We start from the raw sequence: 17,364 nt of genomic DNA, 5'->3' as shown, positions 1-17,364 counted from the left end.
CCTTGTCCTGGGCATCCCTGGCTTGCTACTAGTGCACAGGGTCAGCTGTAATGAGAGATCACGTGTGACCATTTTCAGACAACACTTTCATCCTTCCAAAGAGGTAACAACTTCATCACATTAAAACCCATATCGACCGTTTCAGGCGCAGTGTTCGAGGCCAACCGGAGCACATTAGACGAAGAGGCCTTCCTGTACGCCGTGAGACAGATCAACCAGGGCCGGACTGTCCTGCCTAAAGCCCGGCTGGTCCCGCACGTGGAGCGGCTCCACTCGCCAGATCCCTTCCTCGCCATCCAAACAGGTCTGAACAACAACAGTATATCATTACAGTACGTGCATGTACATGTAGAGCGGTAGTATCACGGTTAAAAGTACTGGAACTAGTAGAAGTGATAACTCCACACGCGTTAGCCAGTACGTAACGTTACATGACCTTACATGTAGAACGTTAGTATCACCGTAGACAGCACTAGTAGTGATAACTCCACACACCTTAGACAGTACGTACATGTAAAATGTTAGTTTCACGGTAAACAGCACTAGAAGTGATATCTCCACACACCTTAGAGAGTACGTACATATAAAACGTTAGTATCACGGTACACAGCACTAGAAGTGATATCTCCACACACCTTAGACAGTACGTACATATAAAACGTTAGTTTCACGGTACACAGCACTAGAAGTGATATCTCCACACACCTTAGACAGTACGTACATATAAAACGTTAGTATCACGGTACACAGCACTAGAAGTGATATCTCCACACACCTTAGACAGTACGTACATATAAAACGTTAGTATCACGGTACACAGCACTAGAAGTGATAACTCCACACACCTTAGACACTACGTAAATGTAAAACGTTAGTATCACGGTACACAGCACTAGAAGTGATATCTCCACACACCTTAGACAGTACGTAAATGTAAAACGTTAGTTTTACGGTACACAGCACTAGAAGTGATATCTCCACACACCTTAGACAGTACGTAGATGTAAAACGTTAGTTTCACGGTACACAGCACTAGAAGTGATAACTCCACACACCTTAGGCAGATGTAAGTACATAAGGACACACTCGTGTCTTGATTTTTTTTTATTCCAACATTTCATGACTGGACATGGCGACGGCACACTCAAGTTATATCAACTTATTTTATACCGTCACCAAACGCGGAGGACAAATACGGAACAGGACAATACTCATTTTCACTTGAGTTAAGTGAGGAAAGTCGTGTAAAGTGCCTTTCCCAAGGGCACAAGATCGGTGGCATGTCAGGACTCGAACGCGGGACTCAAAGTTCCGAGTCGAGTACTCTGCCGCTACGCCACACGACCCCACCTTGAATTCTGCCGCCATGTCCTGTTATCCCAGACATGTGGTGGTCATTCCCAGACAGACAGACGACTAACTTATTACTACCGTCTACTCGGCAGGTATAGTTATATAAGGGGGCTGACATTGATAGATGTATATAATATTCGACATTTCGCCCAAGTCATTCTGTTCCAGAAGTAATAACGCAGGTGGGAGGGGGGGGGGTCTTCTTTTCCAGGGACAATGCAAAATATGAAACAAGTTTGAACTGGAATTTCCAACACAAGAAATTGGACTCACCCAAATTTTCGACTGTACAACTCCTGTCTTTGTCAAGGAATGAGCAATTCCACCGCCTTCGTCACGTCACGCAGATTACTAACGTGGCATCGTGAGTAGTGGATCATAGGTTGCAGAAAGTCTGTGGCGCCCCCCCCCCCTCTCTGTCGAGGGATGGTTGTAATGCCTGATGTAGATGGCCAAGCTCATTCCTTGACAAAGACAAAGACCTCCCACTCCCAACCATTCCCAGAACGCGGATGGAGGTTAGGCGTGAGTAAGGCCGTCCGTGGATGGGCGTGAGTAAGGCCGTCTGTGGTTGGGCGTGAGTAAGGCCGTCTGTGGTTGGGCGTGAGTAAGGCCGTCTGTGGTTGGGCGTGAGTAAGGCCGTCTGTGGTTGGGCGTGAGTAAGGCCGTCCGTGGTTGGGCGTGAGTAAGGCCGTCTGTGGTTGGGCGTGAGTAAGGCCGTCTGTGGTTGGGCGTGAGTAAGGCCATCTGTGGTTGGGCGTGAGTAAGGCCGTCTGGTTTTGAGTTAGTCTCCGGCTGTCTGTGGCTATCGGCTGTTGAATGTTTTAAAAGCTATAAAAAGTCGGGAATGGTCGGAATGTCGAGGAAGTCGGCAGTAATTGTGACTGGCGTGGCGGGGTGGACTGCTTTTAAACCTATCCATAACTCACTCCAGACTTACCACGAGGCTTAAAATGTTCAATAGCCGTCCCGAAATCCGACCTACCACTTTATGTGTCAGTCTCTGTGTACTCCGACTACTGTTTCATACATAAACCCTCCATCCAGGAGTAAAAGGGGCACTAAAGTCGGGAGGAGGGTGTGTCGTTTTTCCAGTAGATAATGATTACCTCCATGAATAATGCAGATATGGCGTCGGATGGCGTAGTGGTAGAGCGTTCGACTATGAAGCGGGGAGACCCGGGTTCGATTCCGAGTCGTACCCGGGACATGTCCGGACATGCGCCCCGACTGCACTTTACACAACCTTCCTCACTCCACCCAGGTGTGAATGGGTACCTATAGCTAACTTCGGTTGGGGAAAGTCGTATTGAGGTCACCTTGTGGCGACGAATGGCGCCGAATGGCAGTTGCGACAGTTCCACAAAAATGCTGTGGAGCAAATATGTGTGTCGTGTATTATTTGAATGTTGTGATTTGTATTGATTATTATGTGATACCCTGCATCAATTCAGCCGTATAAAGGCTGTATCTCTGTCTCGAAGAAGGTCGGGCGTGGTTTGCACACGTTCTGTTTCTAGTCCTCGGGACGGAATTAGAAAGGATATGTATAAGGACCTATAGTAAGTCATTGAAACTGGCTAAGAGTAAGTCAGCAGTGATTGAGGCGTAGTTTGTCGTCCATCTACGTCTCAACATAACTCAACATTCACCGTCCAAATTCCTTGTTCGAAATCTTTTTACAGTGACAGTTTCTTTCTACGTACAGCCAAGCTTTGGAATTCCCTCTCTGACAAGGGTTTCCCATCAAGCTACAATCTACAGGCTTTCAAATCAAACGTTCACCGCTATCTATTGACATAGCCATGTTTCTCTCATCTTTTTAGTTCAATGCCGAGAAGTAGTCGTATAGGCCTTGCATTGAACCACTCCGTTAAAATAAAATAATAAAAAAAACAGCTGCTGACTTGGTCCCAACCATCAGTGAACCAGTCGTCAACTATTCCCCAACCCCCCGCCCACTCCCAGAATGGTTGGGGCAGGTACATGTAGGTAGGCAGTGGTCGTGAGGCCATGATGAGGGGCTTTAGTCCTTCTTTAGTTCGGTGTTTCCTACTGAAGCATGGACCAACAAATGTACCGGCCGCCGCCGCTGATGACCTGCCATGAACAGGCGAGGAAGTGTGCCATTAGCGGGTCAACAGGCCGAGCTGCTGCCGGTCAGGACATCCATTCCTACCGTCCCACAGTTCTACCCAGAATGAATGCATCCAATTTCTGACCAACCGCTCGAGCTGTCAGTGTCACTAGTAACTGTTTTCAAGAATGTGCTGGTTGTGAAACATTGTTATGTTTACCGAAGGAAAACATATTGTTTTTACTCAGTTTCTTCCTCTTCTTCTTCTCCAAACAGTGACCTATGACCTGACCAATGACATAATTTGTTTACGTCTGTCACCATAGTGACTGGTGTTGGGTTACATAATGTTGCAATTTGATGGTCTGCTCTGCTCCTGTCACCATATACTAATTGAACATGTATATGAATGTGATTGAGTAAGAATTAACAGGGCAGACCATGTCGGAAGGTAAACATTATGCATTTACTTTGCAAATGTTACTTCTCTAGTATTTATTTTACTTCTCCACTAATTCTTAGCTCGGAAGCCCAAAACATCCAAGTTACAATGGTCACACGATTAATGATTATTGTAATATTGTATGAACCTTTGGAGATTTTCCACCAATTTCCAGCTCAATTGCCCTCAAGACCAGTGAAGTGTTCGCAGTCAGTTGGCTAGCAACAAATCTCTCTTATGTTGTCATTTATGGAATAGAAGTTGACATTTGTGTTGGAGCAACCTTTATGTTGTTGATGAGTTTAAACACATGGCCAACTCTTTCATATGATAGTGGAGCCACAGAAATGTCAGCGGTCAGACCAGGTGGTATATTTGTACGTGGTTTCTGAAGCACCCTCAGTTTTAACTGGAGTGGATATTTGACCCTTTGACCCATGTAACCGGCCGCGGTGTCAAGCTAGATACATGATCCTGCCAAATACATGACTCCGACACTACCTGGGAACTTCCAATATACCTGAGACAAGGGGTGGGAGGGGTTTAGTCGTGATGTAGGAGACTAAACCTAACCTAACCCCAATCTTAAAGGCGTCCAATGCGATTTCAGGGAAGCAAACTGGAATATCCTGAAGGTAATCTTTGTGATATTGACACATTCTGCTTCACATTAGCACATTTGAATCATCATTTTGTACTTTGGACATTGAAAACTACAGAAACAAGCTCCAATGATGAGTCCTTTATTTTATGGGTGGTACCCTAAAATTCAGCCCAGGCCCTTCCAGGAACCATTTTCCGTCAGAAGTTTGGGACTTTTCGCTCCATAAGTGTCAATATACATCAGGATAGTGTGGTTTTAACTCAGTATATGTAGATAAATGACTAGAATATTGGCTTTGAGAAATCGGGTTTCCAAGTCCTAAAAACTGCACTGGATGCCTTTAAGTCTAACCCTAGCCCTGAACAATGATACAACTCTAACGCTAACCCTAACTCTGATACCAACCCTAACCATAGCCCTTAGATGCATCCAGTGCAGTTTTTAGGTCTTGGAAAACCGATTATTCAAAGTCAATATTCTAGTCACTTATCTACATACTGAGTTGAATCCACACTATCCCAATGTATAGTGATCCACATTGCTCCATATGGAGCAAAAATTCCCAAAATTCTGACGGAAAATGGAAGGGCCCTGGGTTGATTTTTAGGGTACCACCCAGAAAACACTCATCTTGGGGCTTGTTTCTGCAGTTTTTAATGCCTAAAGTATGAAATGCTGACTCAAATGTGCTAATGTGAAGCAGTATGTGCCAATATCACAAAGATTGCCTTGTTCAGAATATTTCCAGTTTTGTTGCTTTAAAGTCGCAGTGGATGCCCTTAACACCTGACCTCGCAAGGATAAATCCGGGACTGAGTGGCTTGAGAAGAGTGAGTTCACAGAACGCTCAAATTTAGATGCCAGGATTAAACCTGTCAGAAGTGTGGATCCCGCTCTATCTGGTGCGGAAACAAACTCTACTTTAAATGTTGAAGATAGTCCAGAAGGGTTTATTCCACATAGATAGAGCCTCCTTGTGATGATAACGTTAAAATCTGATGACTCTTTCGAAATTTTTGTTTAAAGGTAGATATGGTGATATTACAGCGCATTGTTTATTCATCTCAATTGTGTGCATGTATTATATATATGACATATGAAACAAAAGAAAACGCCCTGCCTGGTCTTAAATTGTCCAGAATCTCATTCAAAACTTCACTCAGTAACTTCCCAGTGTTGATTGTTCCTACCCAGTTGGTCTGAAGAACGCACCGCGTTTTAAATCAAGTATAAACCTTGTCATGACCGTATAGCGGCAACACTGCTCGTTCAATTATTTTTTTAAATTTTATTTCCAACATGTAATCACATGACGTGTTGACTGCACAAGTTTTTCAACTTATATTAATGCCGCCACCAACACAGGGGCCAATACAATACTCATTTCCACCTGAGCGAAGTGAGGAAAGTCATGTAACGTGCCTTTCCCAATGGCGCGCACAAGATCGGTAGCGTGTCAGGACTCGAACCCGGGACCTCTGGGTTCCGAGTCGAGCACTCTGTCGCTACGCCACACGACCCCACTTGTATAATTCTTATGACTCGGAAGATCGCAGTTCACATTCGACACACACGACTGGTTGGAGATCGTTTTTCCAAAGGAAGAATTATTTTTCTCTTCCAGAAAAGATTCCATGGTGTTTTCACCCATGCGTAGACATTATTTCTCTCAAAATCACGTAACAATTTGTCTCAAAGAACGTGTTATGGGAGTGCTTGATTGGCTCACAGTCCATAATCCATACAGTTTGATTTTGTACCTGCGGTGCGTTTCATTAGGACTGTGTAATAGATTATAATGAGGAAAGACGTGCAGAAAATAGAATACGAAATAGATAGTGTTTCTACAGTTACAGTTTATACTTGCTGTAGAATATAGGACAGCCAGCTCTTTATGTCTTCATCTGAGCATATATATTTACTGATTTGTAAAGGAAGCGTAAATGTATGAATATGTTTACGTCGTATTTATACTTTAAGCACACTGAAAGGTAACGGAAAGGCGGAATTTGCATTTCAGCTGCCTTCACGAAGTCGTAAAGTCTACTGAAATACTTTCTCACCTTTAATGCTTCTTTACACATTGCGGAAAGTTTGCTTAAATATCTGTTTTCGTGCTGTGATACTAGTAATTACGTGCTACCTGTGTTCTATAACCGTCGAAAATTACATTATACGTATAATGTGCGGATTTTTTTTAAAAGGTCACCTCAGAGGGGCGTTAGGAATGCAAGAAAATTATTTCCGACCATTTCCAAAAGAAATAGTGACTTTGTTAAAATTCGCCTGTATAACGCGTTTCAGGCTCTAAATCACAGGTTTTGCACGAAAAAAAAAACGTCCAAAATTACATTATACGTATAATGTGCGGAATTTTTTTCTTGCGCTTCTAACACCTTAGAGGGACGTTAGGAACGCAAGAAAATTATTTTCGACCATTTCTAAAAGAAGTAGTGACTTTGGAAAAATTCATCTGTTTAACGCGGGGTTTACTACGTTCCGCTGTGTTATTGATAGCAGTGATGCATTAGTACAGGAGTTGTAACTTTCATGGCACCAAAGTAATTGGACCTTCAGCGGCCCGGATTTATCGCCGACACCAGACAGAGTGTTCAGCACCGACAATTAACCTCTTAGACATTTATGGAATCTTTGAGTGCAAACATCTAACTACAGCTAACAAAATGCCCTCCTTAGGACGGTTGTCTGACGTTCTAACATCAGGTACTTAGAGATACAACACAGGCCTATGTTTTTTTTAATAATTTTTTATTTATTCGGCTTACAAAGAAGCTTTGGGTGTCCCAACTAGTCAAAGACTTATTACTAAGGGACATCCTGGGGGAAAGATGAAAATTATTAGACATACATGGGAATACATATTACAAACTACATACTTAGTGGAATATTCAATTATAAACAATGGTGCAAAATACATACATACATTTTTTTAAATACAATAGTAGAGTCCTAGTATATAAACATACAGGCCTGTGTAAATTTCGGACACCTTTTGATTTTCGTTGCAACAATTTGGTGGCCAAACCTTCACATCCATCTAATGCTGGGGTCACATTTCCAGGCCGGGGCCCGGCCGGGCAGTTTGCGGGATAGAAAAGTATGATATAAAAGACAACAAAACACACAAACTTACAGACAACAAAGATAATCATAAGTATAATTTGTGCATATTCTTGAGATGCATTCTTTATTTTTAGTTTCATCAAACATCCCGACCGGGCTCCGGCTTGGAATTGTTCAAAATTACCCAGCATTCTGCTGCAAACCCCGATGCGATCTAGTCACATGTTTTAGTGGTTATTTTGGAGTTTAAAAACGCTCCCTACACTCCCTGCGCTCCCTAATATAGGAATATAGCGGTCTCCAAAATCATCTATGCAAGAGTTTTGACAAACGTAACTCCATCCAAGAATGACCCTGACATGCAGGCGGCACAAGTTAGAACACGGACGTGTGGGAAGCAAATTAAGGTAGAATACCCACAGGTAGTCTGAAATATCCTGGCTAATGTAGTCTAATATATCACCAGATACCAATTATGCTAATACGGACCTAATTTGCATAATTAATCTGAAAATTTTATTGGTAAATGATGGGAAATTCATACTTGGGACATGTGTAAGTTAATCAAAAGTTGACATCACGATGCATTTATTATGTTAATGTAGAGGTCGTTTGCATAATTAAAGAAGAAATTTACTTACATTTACATGTCAAGCCCATATTTTATGGAGGTACGAGATCTCGTAACTCTTGTTTACTCTTTTAAACCGTACCACAGGTATGGCAGGTACACAAATTTGATTAACAATTCTAACGATATCATTGCAGGTTCGGTTGAAGCAAGGAAGTAACCCGGTCGAAGTATTCCAACATTGCTATATTCAACAGCATAGGCATCTCAACAACGCATTTGAGCTGATATATTTATAAAGTTTCATTGGTAAAATAATTTTGAGAGTGTATACGTACACAATAATTCCCCGAATACAACAAAATAAAACCGCGGGTTCCTGGTTCGAGTCCTGACATGCCACCGATCTTGTACCCTTGGGAAAGGCACTTTACACGACTTTCCTTACTTAGTTCAGGTGTAAATGAGTATTGTCCTGTCATGTATTTGTCCCCTGTGTTGGTGTCGGCATTAATATAAGTTGATAAAACTTGAGTGTGCCGTCACCACGTCTGGTGATTACATGTTAGAATAAAAAAAATAAATAAAACGATTAAAATTATTAAGCAAATTCGAGTACTTGGACATGCTTAAACGGACGTTTTGGAAATAACTGGAGTGGGGGGGGGGGGCGCTAAAGGGGGGCAGGGGGGGACCAAATCACTAGAGAAATTGCTAAAGATCGCTGTGACACCGGCAACAACTTTATAATGACAAAATATCGGAATGGATGCTATAAAATGATGAATGGTTGATTGAAAAGTAGTTTCGTTTCTGATTCCCCAGCCCAAATCGCGGTTTTCTGCCTTCCATGGTTTATTCATTACCGTCAAGCTCTGGTGGGTCTGGCCTTGGTGCTGATAAACTTACTGTTATTCACCTCTTGGAAATATCAGATTGGAAGGTCAGAATAGCCATTATTAAAGGCATCCAGTGCAGTTTTTAGGGCTTAGAAACGCGATTTATCAAAGTCTATATTCTTGTCATTTATCTACACACTGAGTTAAAACCACACTATCCCAATGTATATTGACCCCCATGGAGCAAAAATACCCAAAATTCTGACAGAAAATGGTTACTAAAAGGACCCTGGGCTGATTTTTAGGGTACCACCCAGGAAATAAAGGACTCATCTTGGTGCTTGTTTCTGCAGTTTTAAATGCCCAAATTATGAATCGCTGATTTAAATGTGCTAATGTGAAACAGTACGTGTCAGTATCACAAAGATTGCCTTATTCAGAATATTTCAAGTTTTGCTGTCCTGAAATCGCATTGGATGCCTGTTTGCTGTGAATATGTACTGACGATCTTCAGAGACTTACGAATATTTAATCATTGATATTTAGGTAGCTGTTTTTTATATATTAATGCAGTAAATGAGCTTGAATCGCATGAAACAGGGCCTTCGGTCGTTCTCACACTAAAACAGACCGAAGATTTCTTCTTGTCATATTCTCCTCTGTCTTCTCTTCTGCTGTCACCCTTCTTATTTGTCTTGATATTGAATCCCAATGGGCGTATATCAAGACTAACGGCAAATGAAAATTGATTTTTCCACATTCCCGTTGTAGCGCTTCTAAATAATAACGCGGTCGTTTGGCGTGATTTCCCGACCAGACGGGACCTTGTCGTGACACCGGAATTGCCCTCATGTCAACAGTTCACGGAAAAATTCCGAATTTATTCAGTCTTTAACACAGTCATCACAATAAACCCGGCAACTCAATAACTGACTCCGAGTTACCCTCTGGTGAAATGCAATTACTGTACCATATGGTGGGAGGGAACACAGGCGGGAGGACCTTACAAAGGGACCGTACTGTGCTGAAGGCGAATTTACGGCTAATTTTACGACGACATCAGCGCGTACTGAGCCGTTATTGGAGATCCGAGCACAGCTGGGGCTCACATAGATGGGAACAGAGCACCGCGGGAATGGAAACTGAGGGGCGACATCATCAATTACCGGAGAAGATAAAGCTTCACGTCTGATACAGCCTACTGTGACTTTTATTGTTACTTTAATCATCTATCACCTCATATATTCAAATATGTTTTACAAAGCGTCTCACGGCGTTCCGGGTCGTTACTATCTATGCCAGGTATGTGATTTTCCCAGTTAAAAAGCACTATGAAACATAACGAAACAAACGAGGAAAACGAACGATAAAAGCCATTAAGCCGCATAGGCCTCTTTGTATTTTCCAGTTGGACATGGTAACGGGCAGCAAACTTGACACATTTTATAGGACGTAAATTTGTACCTAGTCGACCGTTGCTGATAGAATTGAACAGCGCCTTTGTCACTACTGCTTTATGTATTACAGGATGGCATCATATTGTCCCCATGTGGGATGTGCTGCTGACCTGAGTAATGTGAAGTACGCGCCGTGACCGGCACGAGTACGCCTGTCAGATAGAGATATGCCAACGGGATATATACATCTGACGTCACGTGGAGTCTTCGCTTAGTCTAGCTACTACTGTAACGCAGTCGTTGGGAGATAGATCATTCTATTTTCACTGTGTAATACATCGGGAGGAGTGCCATAGAATACGTTTGTGGGAAAACACCGAATTTTTACCTTCATGAAAAATGGAGGTATTGTTTTTGGTGTGTCTGTCTGTGTCTGTCCGTGTGTGTTTTCGCACATTTGTAGTCAGTATAAGTTCAGAACGCATCGATGGATTGTGATGATATTTGGTACGTTTGTAGGTCTTAGGAAGACAAAGGTCTGGGTCAAATATGGGCCTCCTGGTGGATGACCTTGGCAGCAGAATTCCGGGTTTTGTATATTTTGTCACTGAAAGTTGTCAGCCTCTTTTCCTCTCTGTTCTGTATTCAGCAATTTCCTTGACTCCTCTTTGAAAGTCTGTTTCCTCTCGTCTTGTGATTTCAATAATCTGGTCAAGCCATATTTAGACCTGGCCGGCTGACTGGTCTTTTCTTTTTGGCGACGTCTCAGGGAGGAACCTAATGGTACAGTATTGTGTGCAGTTTACAAGAATTCTAGGAATTGTACGGGAATTTTGTCCACAGGCATGGAATGTCCACAGGAATGTCTCCCAGCTATGTTTGGTGACACACATCTAGAGCCACATTCCTGGAAAATTTTGGGAAAACATGTCTGCCCCAGATGCCCTACTTTCTGTGACCCCGGAACTCGTTCACTATACACTCAGGAGAGGAGTGCACTGTATCTGTCTAGACTTAACAGGTACCAAGGCTTCCTCAAAATCATGAAATCATGGCAGTGCCATGCAAACAATAACCCCAAGATCAACCACCGTCGCCATGGCAATGTATATTTTCATTGCCAGTCTTGTTGGATTTCCATTTCAAGATTCTTTTTACGTCTCTATTTTCCGGCATCCTATGTAGGTGTTCAAGCTATCTCAGTTGGTTTCTTTCTAAAATAGAGAGTATTGACTCGACTGATAGTGCTCTGTGGGCGATGTCATTTCTGATGTCGTTTCCTTGTTACATCATAAATGAATCATAAAACTCTCATTACAGTACCCTACTTTTGAGTTCTTGAGTCCAGATTTCGCTTCCTTAGTAACAAGACATGTCTTTATATTGTTGTATAGATACAGGTTTTAGCATCTTTGGGTAATACATGCAGTTTTCTTTTCGAAGAGGATAAAGGTCACATATGATCTTAGTGAATTTGGTGATCCTGTTGTTAATCTCCTTTTCTGTCCTACTCTTAGTTATAGTATTAGCAAGGCTGATATCTAAGGTACCAAACATGTCACATAACGAACAGCCCAAACATGTCAGCACATCTGTGCAGAGCATTCTAATCAAGTACAAATGCACAGGCCTAGTCACCAGCCAAGACTTCACAGCAATGGCACGAGTGTTACACAGTACCGAAAGATTGCAAGAAGGGAGATACTAAAGCGGAGACAATAAATTTCTACATAAGCTGACAATCTGAAGACAAGCTGTCCTCCATCACACTGTAAGTTTCCCGGCCATGCCGGACATATTGATCGTACAGAAGGGTATCGGCTAGGGCTGATGAAGTAACTGTCATTAAAGAGCAGGCAGTATTATCAATCACTACTTCTGACGGTTATAGTAGCTTACCCCCACTCAGGATTGGTAACGAGGAAAGTAACATCACATAATTAGTATAATTACTATATTATATTTAATTATTATATTTGCCGAAGGAAAACATATTGTTTTTGCTCAGTTTCTTCCTCTTCTTCTTCTCCAAACAGTGACCTCTGACCTGACCAATGACATAATTTGTTGACGTCTGTCACCATGGTGACTGGTGTTGGGTTACATAATGTTGCAATTTCATGGTCTGCTCTGCTCCTGTCACCATATACTTATCTAGTAGTACATGTATGTGAATGTGTTTGAGTAAGAATTATCAGAGCAGACCGTCGGAAGGTAAACAAATGTTATTTCTCTAGTTATAACTGTGATCTTCCACAGGAGAAAGACAAATTGCGTTAGTTGTTTCAGACTCTCTGCATGATTCGACATGGACTGACCTCGTCAACATAGAATGGTTTATTATGACTATATCAACTATATCAAACAGTCGCAGCCCGACGACTTAATTGATGAAGCGATAATACAGACATTGACTGCAAAACATTAAAAAAGAACATTTTTTTACACAAGCTAAAATCAATAGCAAAAGTTTTACGGTCAGCATAATCATTTATATATACACAACCATTCTGTAATGAAATTGAGATACTTTAAAATCGAATAGGAAAAATAATAATAATTATAATAGATGGTTTATTGAAATTAGTTTGCAGCCACCGGGCTGAATTGCATACCTTGTACAATTGCTAAAAAATCTTAAATTACTAACTAACAGTACTCATTGAAACTCAATATAGAAACTCATTAACACAATATAGAAACTCATTAACACAATATAGAAGGCTTACTATTAATTTCGTCATAGTTTGCGTTAACACATTTACACAAATATACGTGGCTAGCATTAACTACATTAACCCATTGGCAAGATTCACATTTTCGTAAGTTCACAGTTCTTGTATAGGTATTAGTGTTCATTCAAGAGTCTGGTCATGTACGGGATGGGGCTGTTGTAATATCTACTTGTTCTAGTTTTGATAGGGTTCAGCAGGTGCTTAGATCTAGTGTCTCTGGTACTTATGTCGCCACGCAAAGGTGGGAGCCAAGTTCTGTAAGTCTCAGAGTCAAGCATCCTTCTGGCGAAGTTGTAAGACAGAGTACGTCGTCTGGCTTCAAGTGTGGGCAAGTCAAGTTTGCGGCATGCTTCTGCGTACGATGTGTATGAAGGTCCTAAGATTATCCGACATGCCCTTCTCTGTATAGCCTCAATCCTTGCTCGCTGAACTGATGTTAGGCCCGGGTGCCACGTGGGGGCGGCGTATTCGCAAACTGGTCGTATGAGTGTCTTGTAGCATGTGAGAAGATCGTCGCAGGGAAGGTTGAAGCTCCGGAGCTGACTGAGTAGATAGAGTTTTTGACTGCCTTTTCTGACAACATTGTTAACATGGGACTCCCAGTGTAGGTCGGATTGAACGTGAATGCCCAGTAGTTTGACTGTTTGGACTTCCACCAACGGTTCACCGGCTATAGAAAGCTGAGGTCGTTGAAAGGGGGCTTTTGTGAACGACACGTGCATCACCATGCACTTTCTTGGATGCAGCTTCATTTCCCGATCGGTAGCCCAGGTGGAGAGATGATCGAGGTCAGTCTGCAAGGTGGAGGTAGCTTCGATCTTCCGACTCTCTGCAAGATTTAAATCATCTACAAACTTCCACCTTGTAGCAGTGGCGTCGTGACAAGCATCATTAATAATAGCAAGAAATATGAGTGGACCAAGAACAGTCCCCTGTGGTAGGCCACAAGTGGTTGAAGACCAATCGGAGTGAACACTGTTGTAAACAACAATATATGGCAATAGGGCAATATGTAAGAAATGTACACATTGTCAAGATCAGATCATCCTTTGTAATGTGGAAGTGCTTCAGTCTCAGTTCACCTCACCAGTCCCATAGCTGTCATGTGTCAGCCGTCCGGCAATGTGGCACAATGTTCCACAAGGAAACGGCTTGCTGTACATCTTCTGTCCACACAGGACTGCACCAGCTCCTGATACGTTAGTCTCTCATGGGCTCCTCTTCTTGTTCCTCCCACAGGACGGTCAGTTCTATCATCACCACTTTCGCCAGCTGCTTTGACCACAAGATCACGTCTGTAAGACCCAAGAATTCCTCAGGCTTTTCTCCATTTTTTCTTTACCCCTCCCTGTTTCACAAATCCTCTGTGCACTGTGGTCCCATTCTGCTCTGTTGTCTCTCCTGTTCATCTTCCAATACTGTTGCCAGCACCCTCAACACCTTGTCATGCTTCATTGGCTTAAAGCCACGGGGCCTCCTCTTGCCTTCTCCATCTCTTTTTATTCAATGCCTGGACTGGGGCTTAAATCATACACAGCCTTCACGAGAAATTGAATTCTCCCATATGGGGCTCTCATGTGGCTCTCGTACACCTCCCCATACATCTTGTCCCCGTCCCCTGGCTTCCTCAACTCACTGTCTGTGACCAACCCTCCTCCTCATTCCTCTTCACTTCTCTCCGAGGTTGGAAAGTTCATAAACCGAACGGCTGAAATATTAAATGCCGTCGCAAACAGATGTTCTAAAACCTTCCAAATAAGAATCATATAATCAAGAAAAAGTAAAATTCATCAGTAACATATACCTGAGGTTTGTAAATTATAGCGACAGGTCAAATTTCCGGTTTCGCCTTAAAAACGAGGTCAAGAAAATTATTATTATTGTCGTTGTTGTAGAAGTAGTAGTAGTAGTAGTAGTAGTAGTAGTAGTAGTAGCAGTAGTAGTAGCAGCAGCAGCAGCAGCAGCAGCAGCAGCAGCAGTAGTAGTAGTAGTAGTAGTAGTAGTAGTAGTAGTAGTAGCAGCAGCAGTAGCAGCAGCAGCAGCAGCAGTAGCAGTAGTAGTAGTAGTAGTGGGGGCGAGGATTCCTGGCCCGGATCGGCCTCACCAGCCATCTCCGGACCCACTAGAACTGAACTAAGGCATTGATCATCCTCAACCACGAGGGACCAACAAGAAATTAAAGTAGTAGTAGTAGTTAGTAGTAGTAGTAAATTTAGTGTATTAGTGTAGCTTACAGTACCTCATTGTGACTGCCCAGCGAGTAGACTGTTATTTTGTTGTTCCCCCCAGGATGTTCCCTGCTCGGGAAAGGCGTGGCCGCCGTGCTGAGTTGTACGTCCTGCCCGGCAAACTTCGGGCTGCAGACCGTCGCCAACTCCCTGCACGTCCCGCACGTCTTCGTGTCACAGGATAACTGCAGAGTCATGCACAGCCGGGGCTACACCGTGAGCATGCGCCCTTCGCAGGAGGAGGTTGATCGGGACCTTGTAGACGTCATCACTCGGCTGAAATGGAAGAGCATGATGATACTTTTTGACGACTATTATGGTATGTAGGTATTAACATGATAATTGTATCTTAATTTATTTGCATGTTCGTGCCCATGGAGCTGCATGCATACATCAGTGTGTGATGTTACATACATGTACATCATACTGAGTAACATGATACATAGGATACAAAGATCCTCAGTATGCTATGGGATAGCGTTGATGCAACTTAAAAGAATGAACAGAACATTGATTTTGACATCCAGTTTTGCCGCCATGAAATTGGATTGGATGCCTTTAAGCCCCCCCCCCCTCCTTCTATTGCAGACTTCTCCCATGTGCAGAGTCTGTTGTCTCTCACAAGAAAGACATTTCTGGAGGTCGTTCTCCTTCGCGTGGAGAAATTCACAGGCGGAAATGACGTCACGGAATGGCAGGCAAACGCGAAGAAATCGCCTTTGGTGGAGTACGGGGGCAAATTGCGACGTGCGGTTCTCCTGTGCTCTGCAGAAAACTCTGTCCGGCTGGTGAAACAGGTGCGTTTGTGATTCTGTGTGTCTATGTGTGTATATGTGTGTTTTTTTGGCATGTTTAGCATAACTTAGGAAGGGCTGAATGGATTGTTATAATATTTGGTATGTGGATAACTCTTGGAAAGAAAAGTCAAGTTCAAGTGTGGGCCTTCTGGTAGCTGACCTTGGTACTGCCGCAGAACTTCCGTTTTTATCTTTTGCCTTGAACATGCTACGGCCTTGAATTTTTTGTGCAGATAGTACTCTGAATCAGAAACAAGTGGCGTGCAAGTGTGTTGTCTACGAGCTCAGGCCAGGTCGAGATAGCACGTCGGCAGAACGTACTGCACCTGCGCGAAACCCGTAATGTATTGTACATTACGGGTATTATTGAACAACGTATAGTGATGATTTGTGGTATGTCGGTAGCCAATTTTTTAAAATGGTTACAAAGGAGGAGGTCCAGGGAGGTATGAGATCTTCGAATTGGCCTGCTGTTCATGTTTAAAAGATGGTTAAAAGCGTTCTGATCGTTAGACAGACGCTGTCGCCACGCTACGTTCATCGCTACATGTTCGCTTTTCTCTGTCGCAGGCGTCAGGAGCGGGGATACTTACACCAGAGCACAACTGGATCATCGCAAACAAGGTGCGCTGCCAGATTGAACTACTAGTATACCGGGCATTCGAAATGAGACAGAGCCCTGCAGATTGCTATAGGTCTGGAGCACGTCGGCAAGAATTTAACATCTTACTATAGTATAGTGTGAGCAGGCTGTCGGTGGAGAATATGATCAATTATTTATATATGAATTATACAAATGAGGATCTTATTTGCATAATCAACGTGAAAAATTTATGATCAGTAAATCTTTAAGGTTAACATCATTTGGCGAAGGTATGAGATCATGAAATTCTATTCATAGTTCTCTTTGATGCCGAATGTCAAAATGGGGGAAAAATGGAAAATGGTACTGGTACTGGTAATGGCCTTCTTCCTTATTAAGCTATGCCTATGACGATATGGCTGTATGCCCGATCAAGAAATGGGGGCTTGTGATTGACCCACACAGCATAGCTGTATGACAGTTGTTCTTTACGTATTGCCATGTACAGTGTGTGAAAAGTGGCATCAGGTGGACACACTACGAGAGTGCAGACACACGGTTTAGGCTGAGGTCACATTTCCAAACCGGGGCCCGGCCGGGCAGTCATATCGATCGAAAAGTATGATATAAACGACAACCAAGTTGAAAATATCA

The 17,364-nt window shown here is 42.8% G+C and overlaps 1 protein-coding gene across 1 annotated transcript in view; it reads left to right on the top strand.

Moving 5' to 3' along the window:
• The window catches only part of LOC109471756 (glutamate receptor ionotropic, delta-2-like), a 56,552-nt gene that overhangs the window by 9,326 nt on the left and 29,862 nt on the right, over positions 1 to 17,364 (top strand). The window contains exons 2-5 of the mRNA XM_019771111.1: positions 146 to 304; positions 15,392 to 15,649; positions 15,919 to 16,127; positions 16,698 to 16,751. Coding sequence (XP_019626670.1) covers positions 146 to 304; positions 15,392 to 15,649; positions 15,919 to 16,127; positions 16,698 to 16,751 — 680 coding nt within the window. The remainder of the gene's footprint in view (positions 1 to 145; positions 305 to 15,391; positions 15,650 to 15,918; positions 16,128 to 16,697; positions 16,752 to 17,364) is intronic.

This window comes from Branchiostoma belcheri, unplaced genomic scaffold (genome assembly GCF_001625305.1).
Source record: "Branchiostoma belcheri isolate BF01 breed outbred unplaced genomic scaffold, Haploidv18h27 scaffold258, whole genome shotgun sequence".
Classification (NCBI taxonomy): Eukaryota; Metazoa; Chordata; class Leptocardii; order Amphioxiformes; family Branchiostomatidae; genus Branchiostoma; species Branchiostoma belcheri.
Note: the sequence above shows the minus strand (reverse complement) of the source record. Positions and strands in the feature narration are given on the sequence as shown.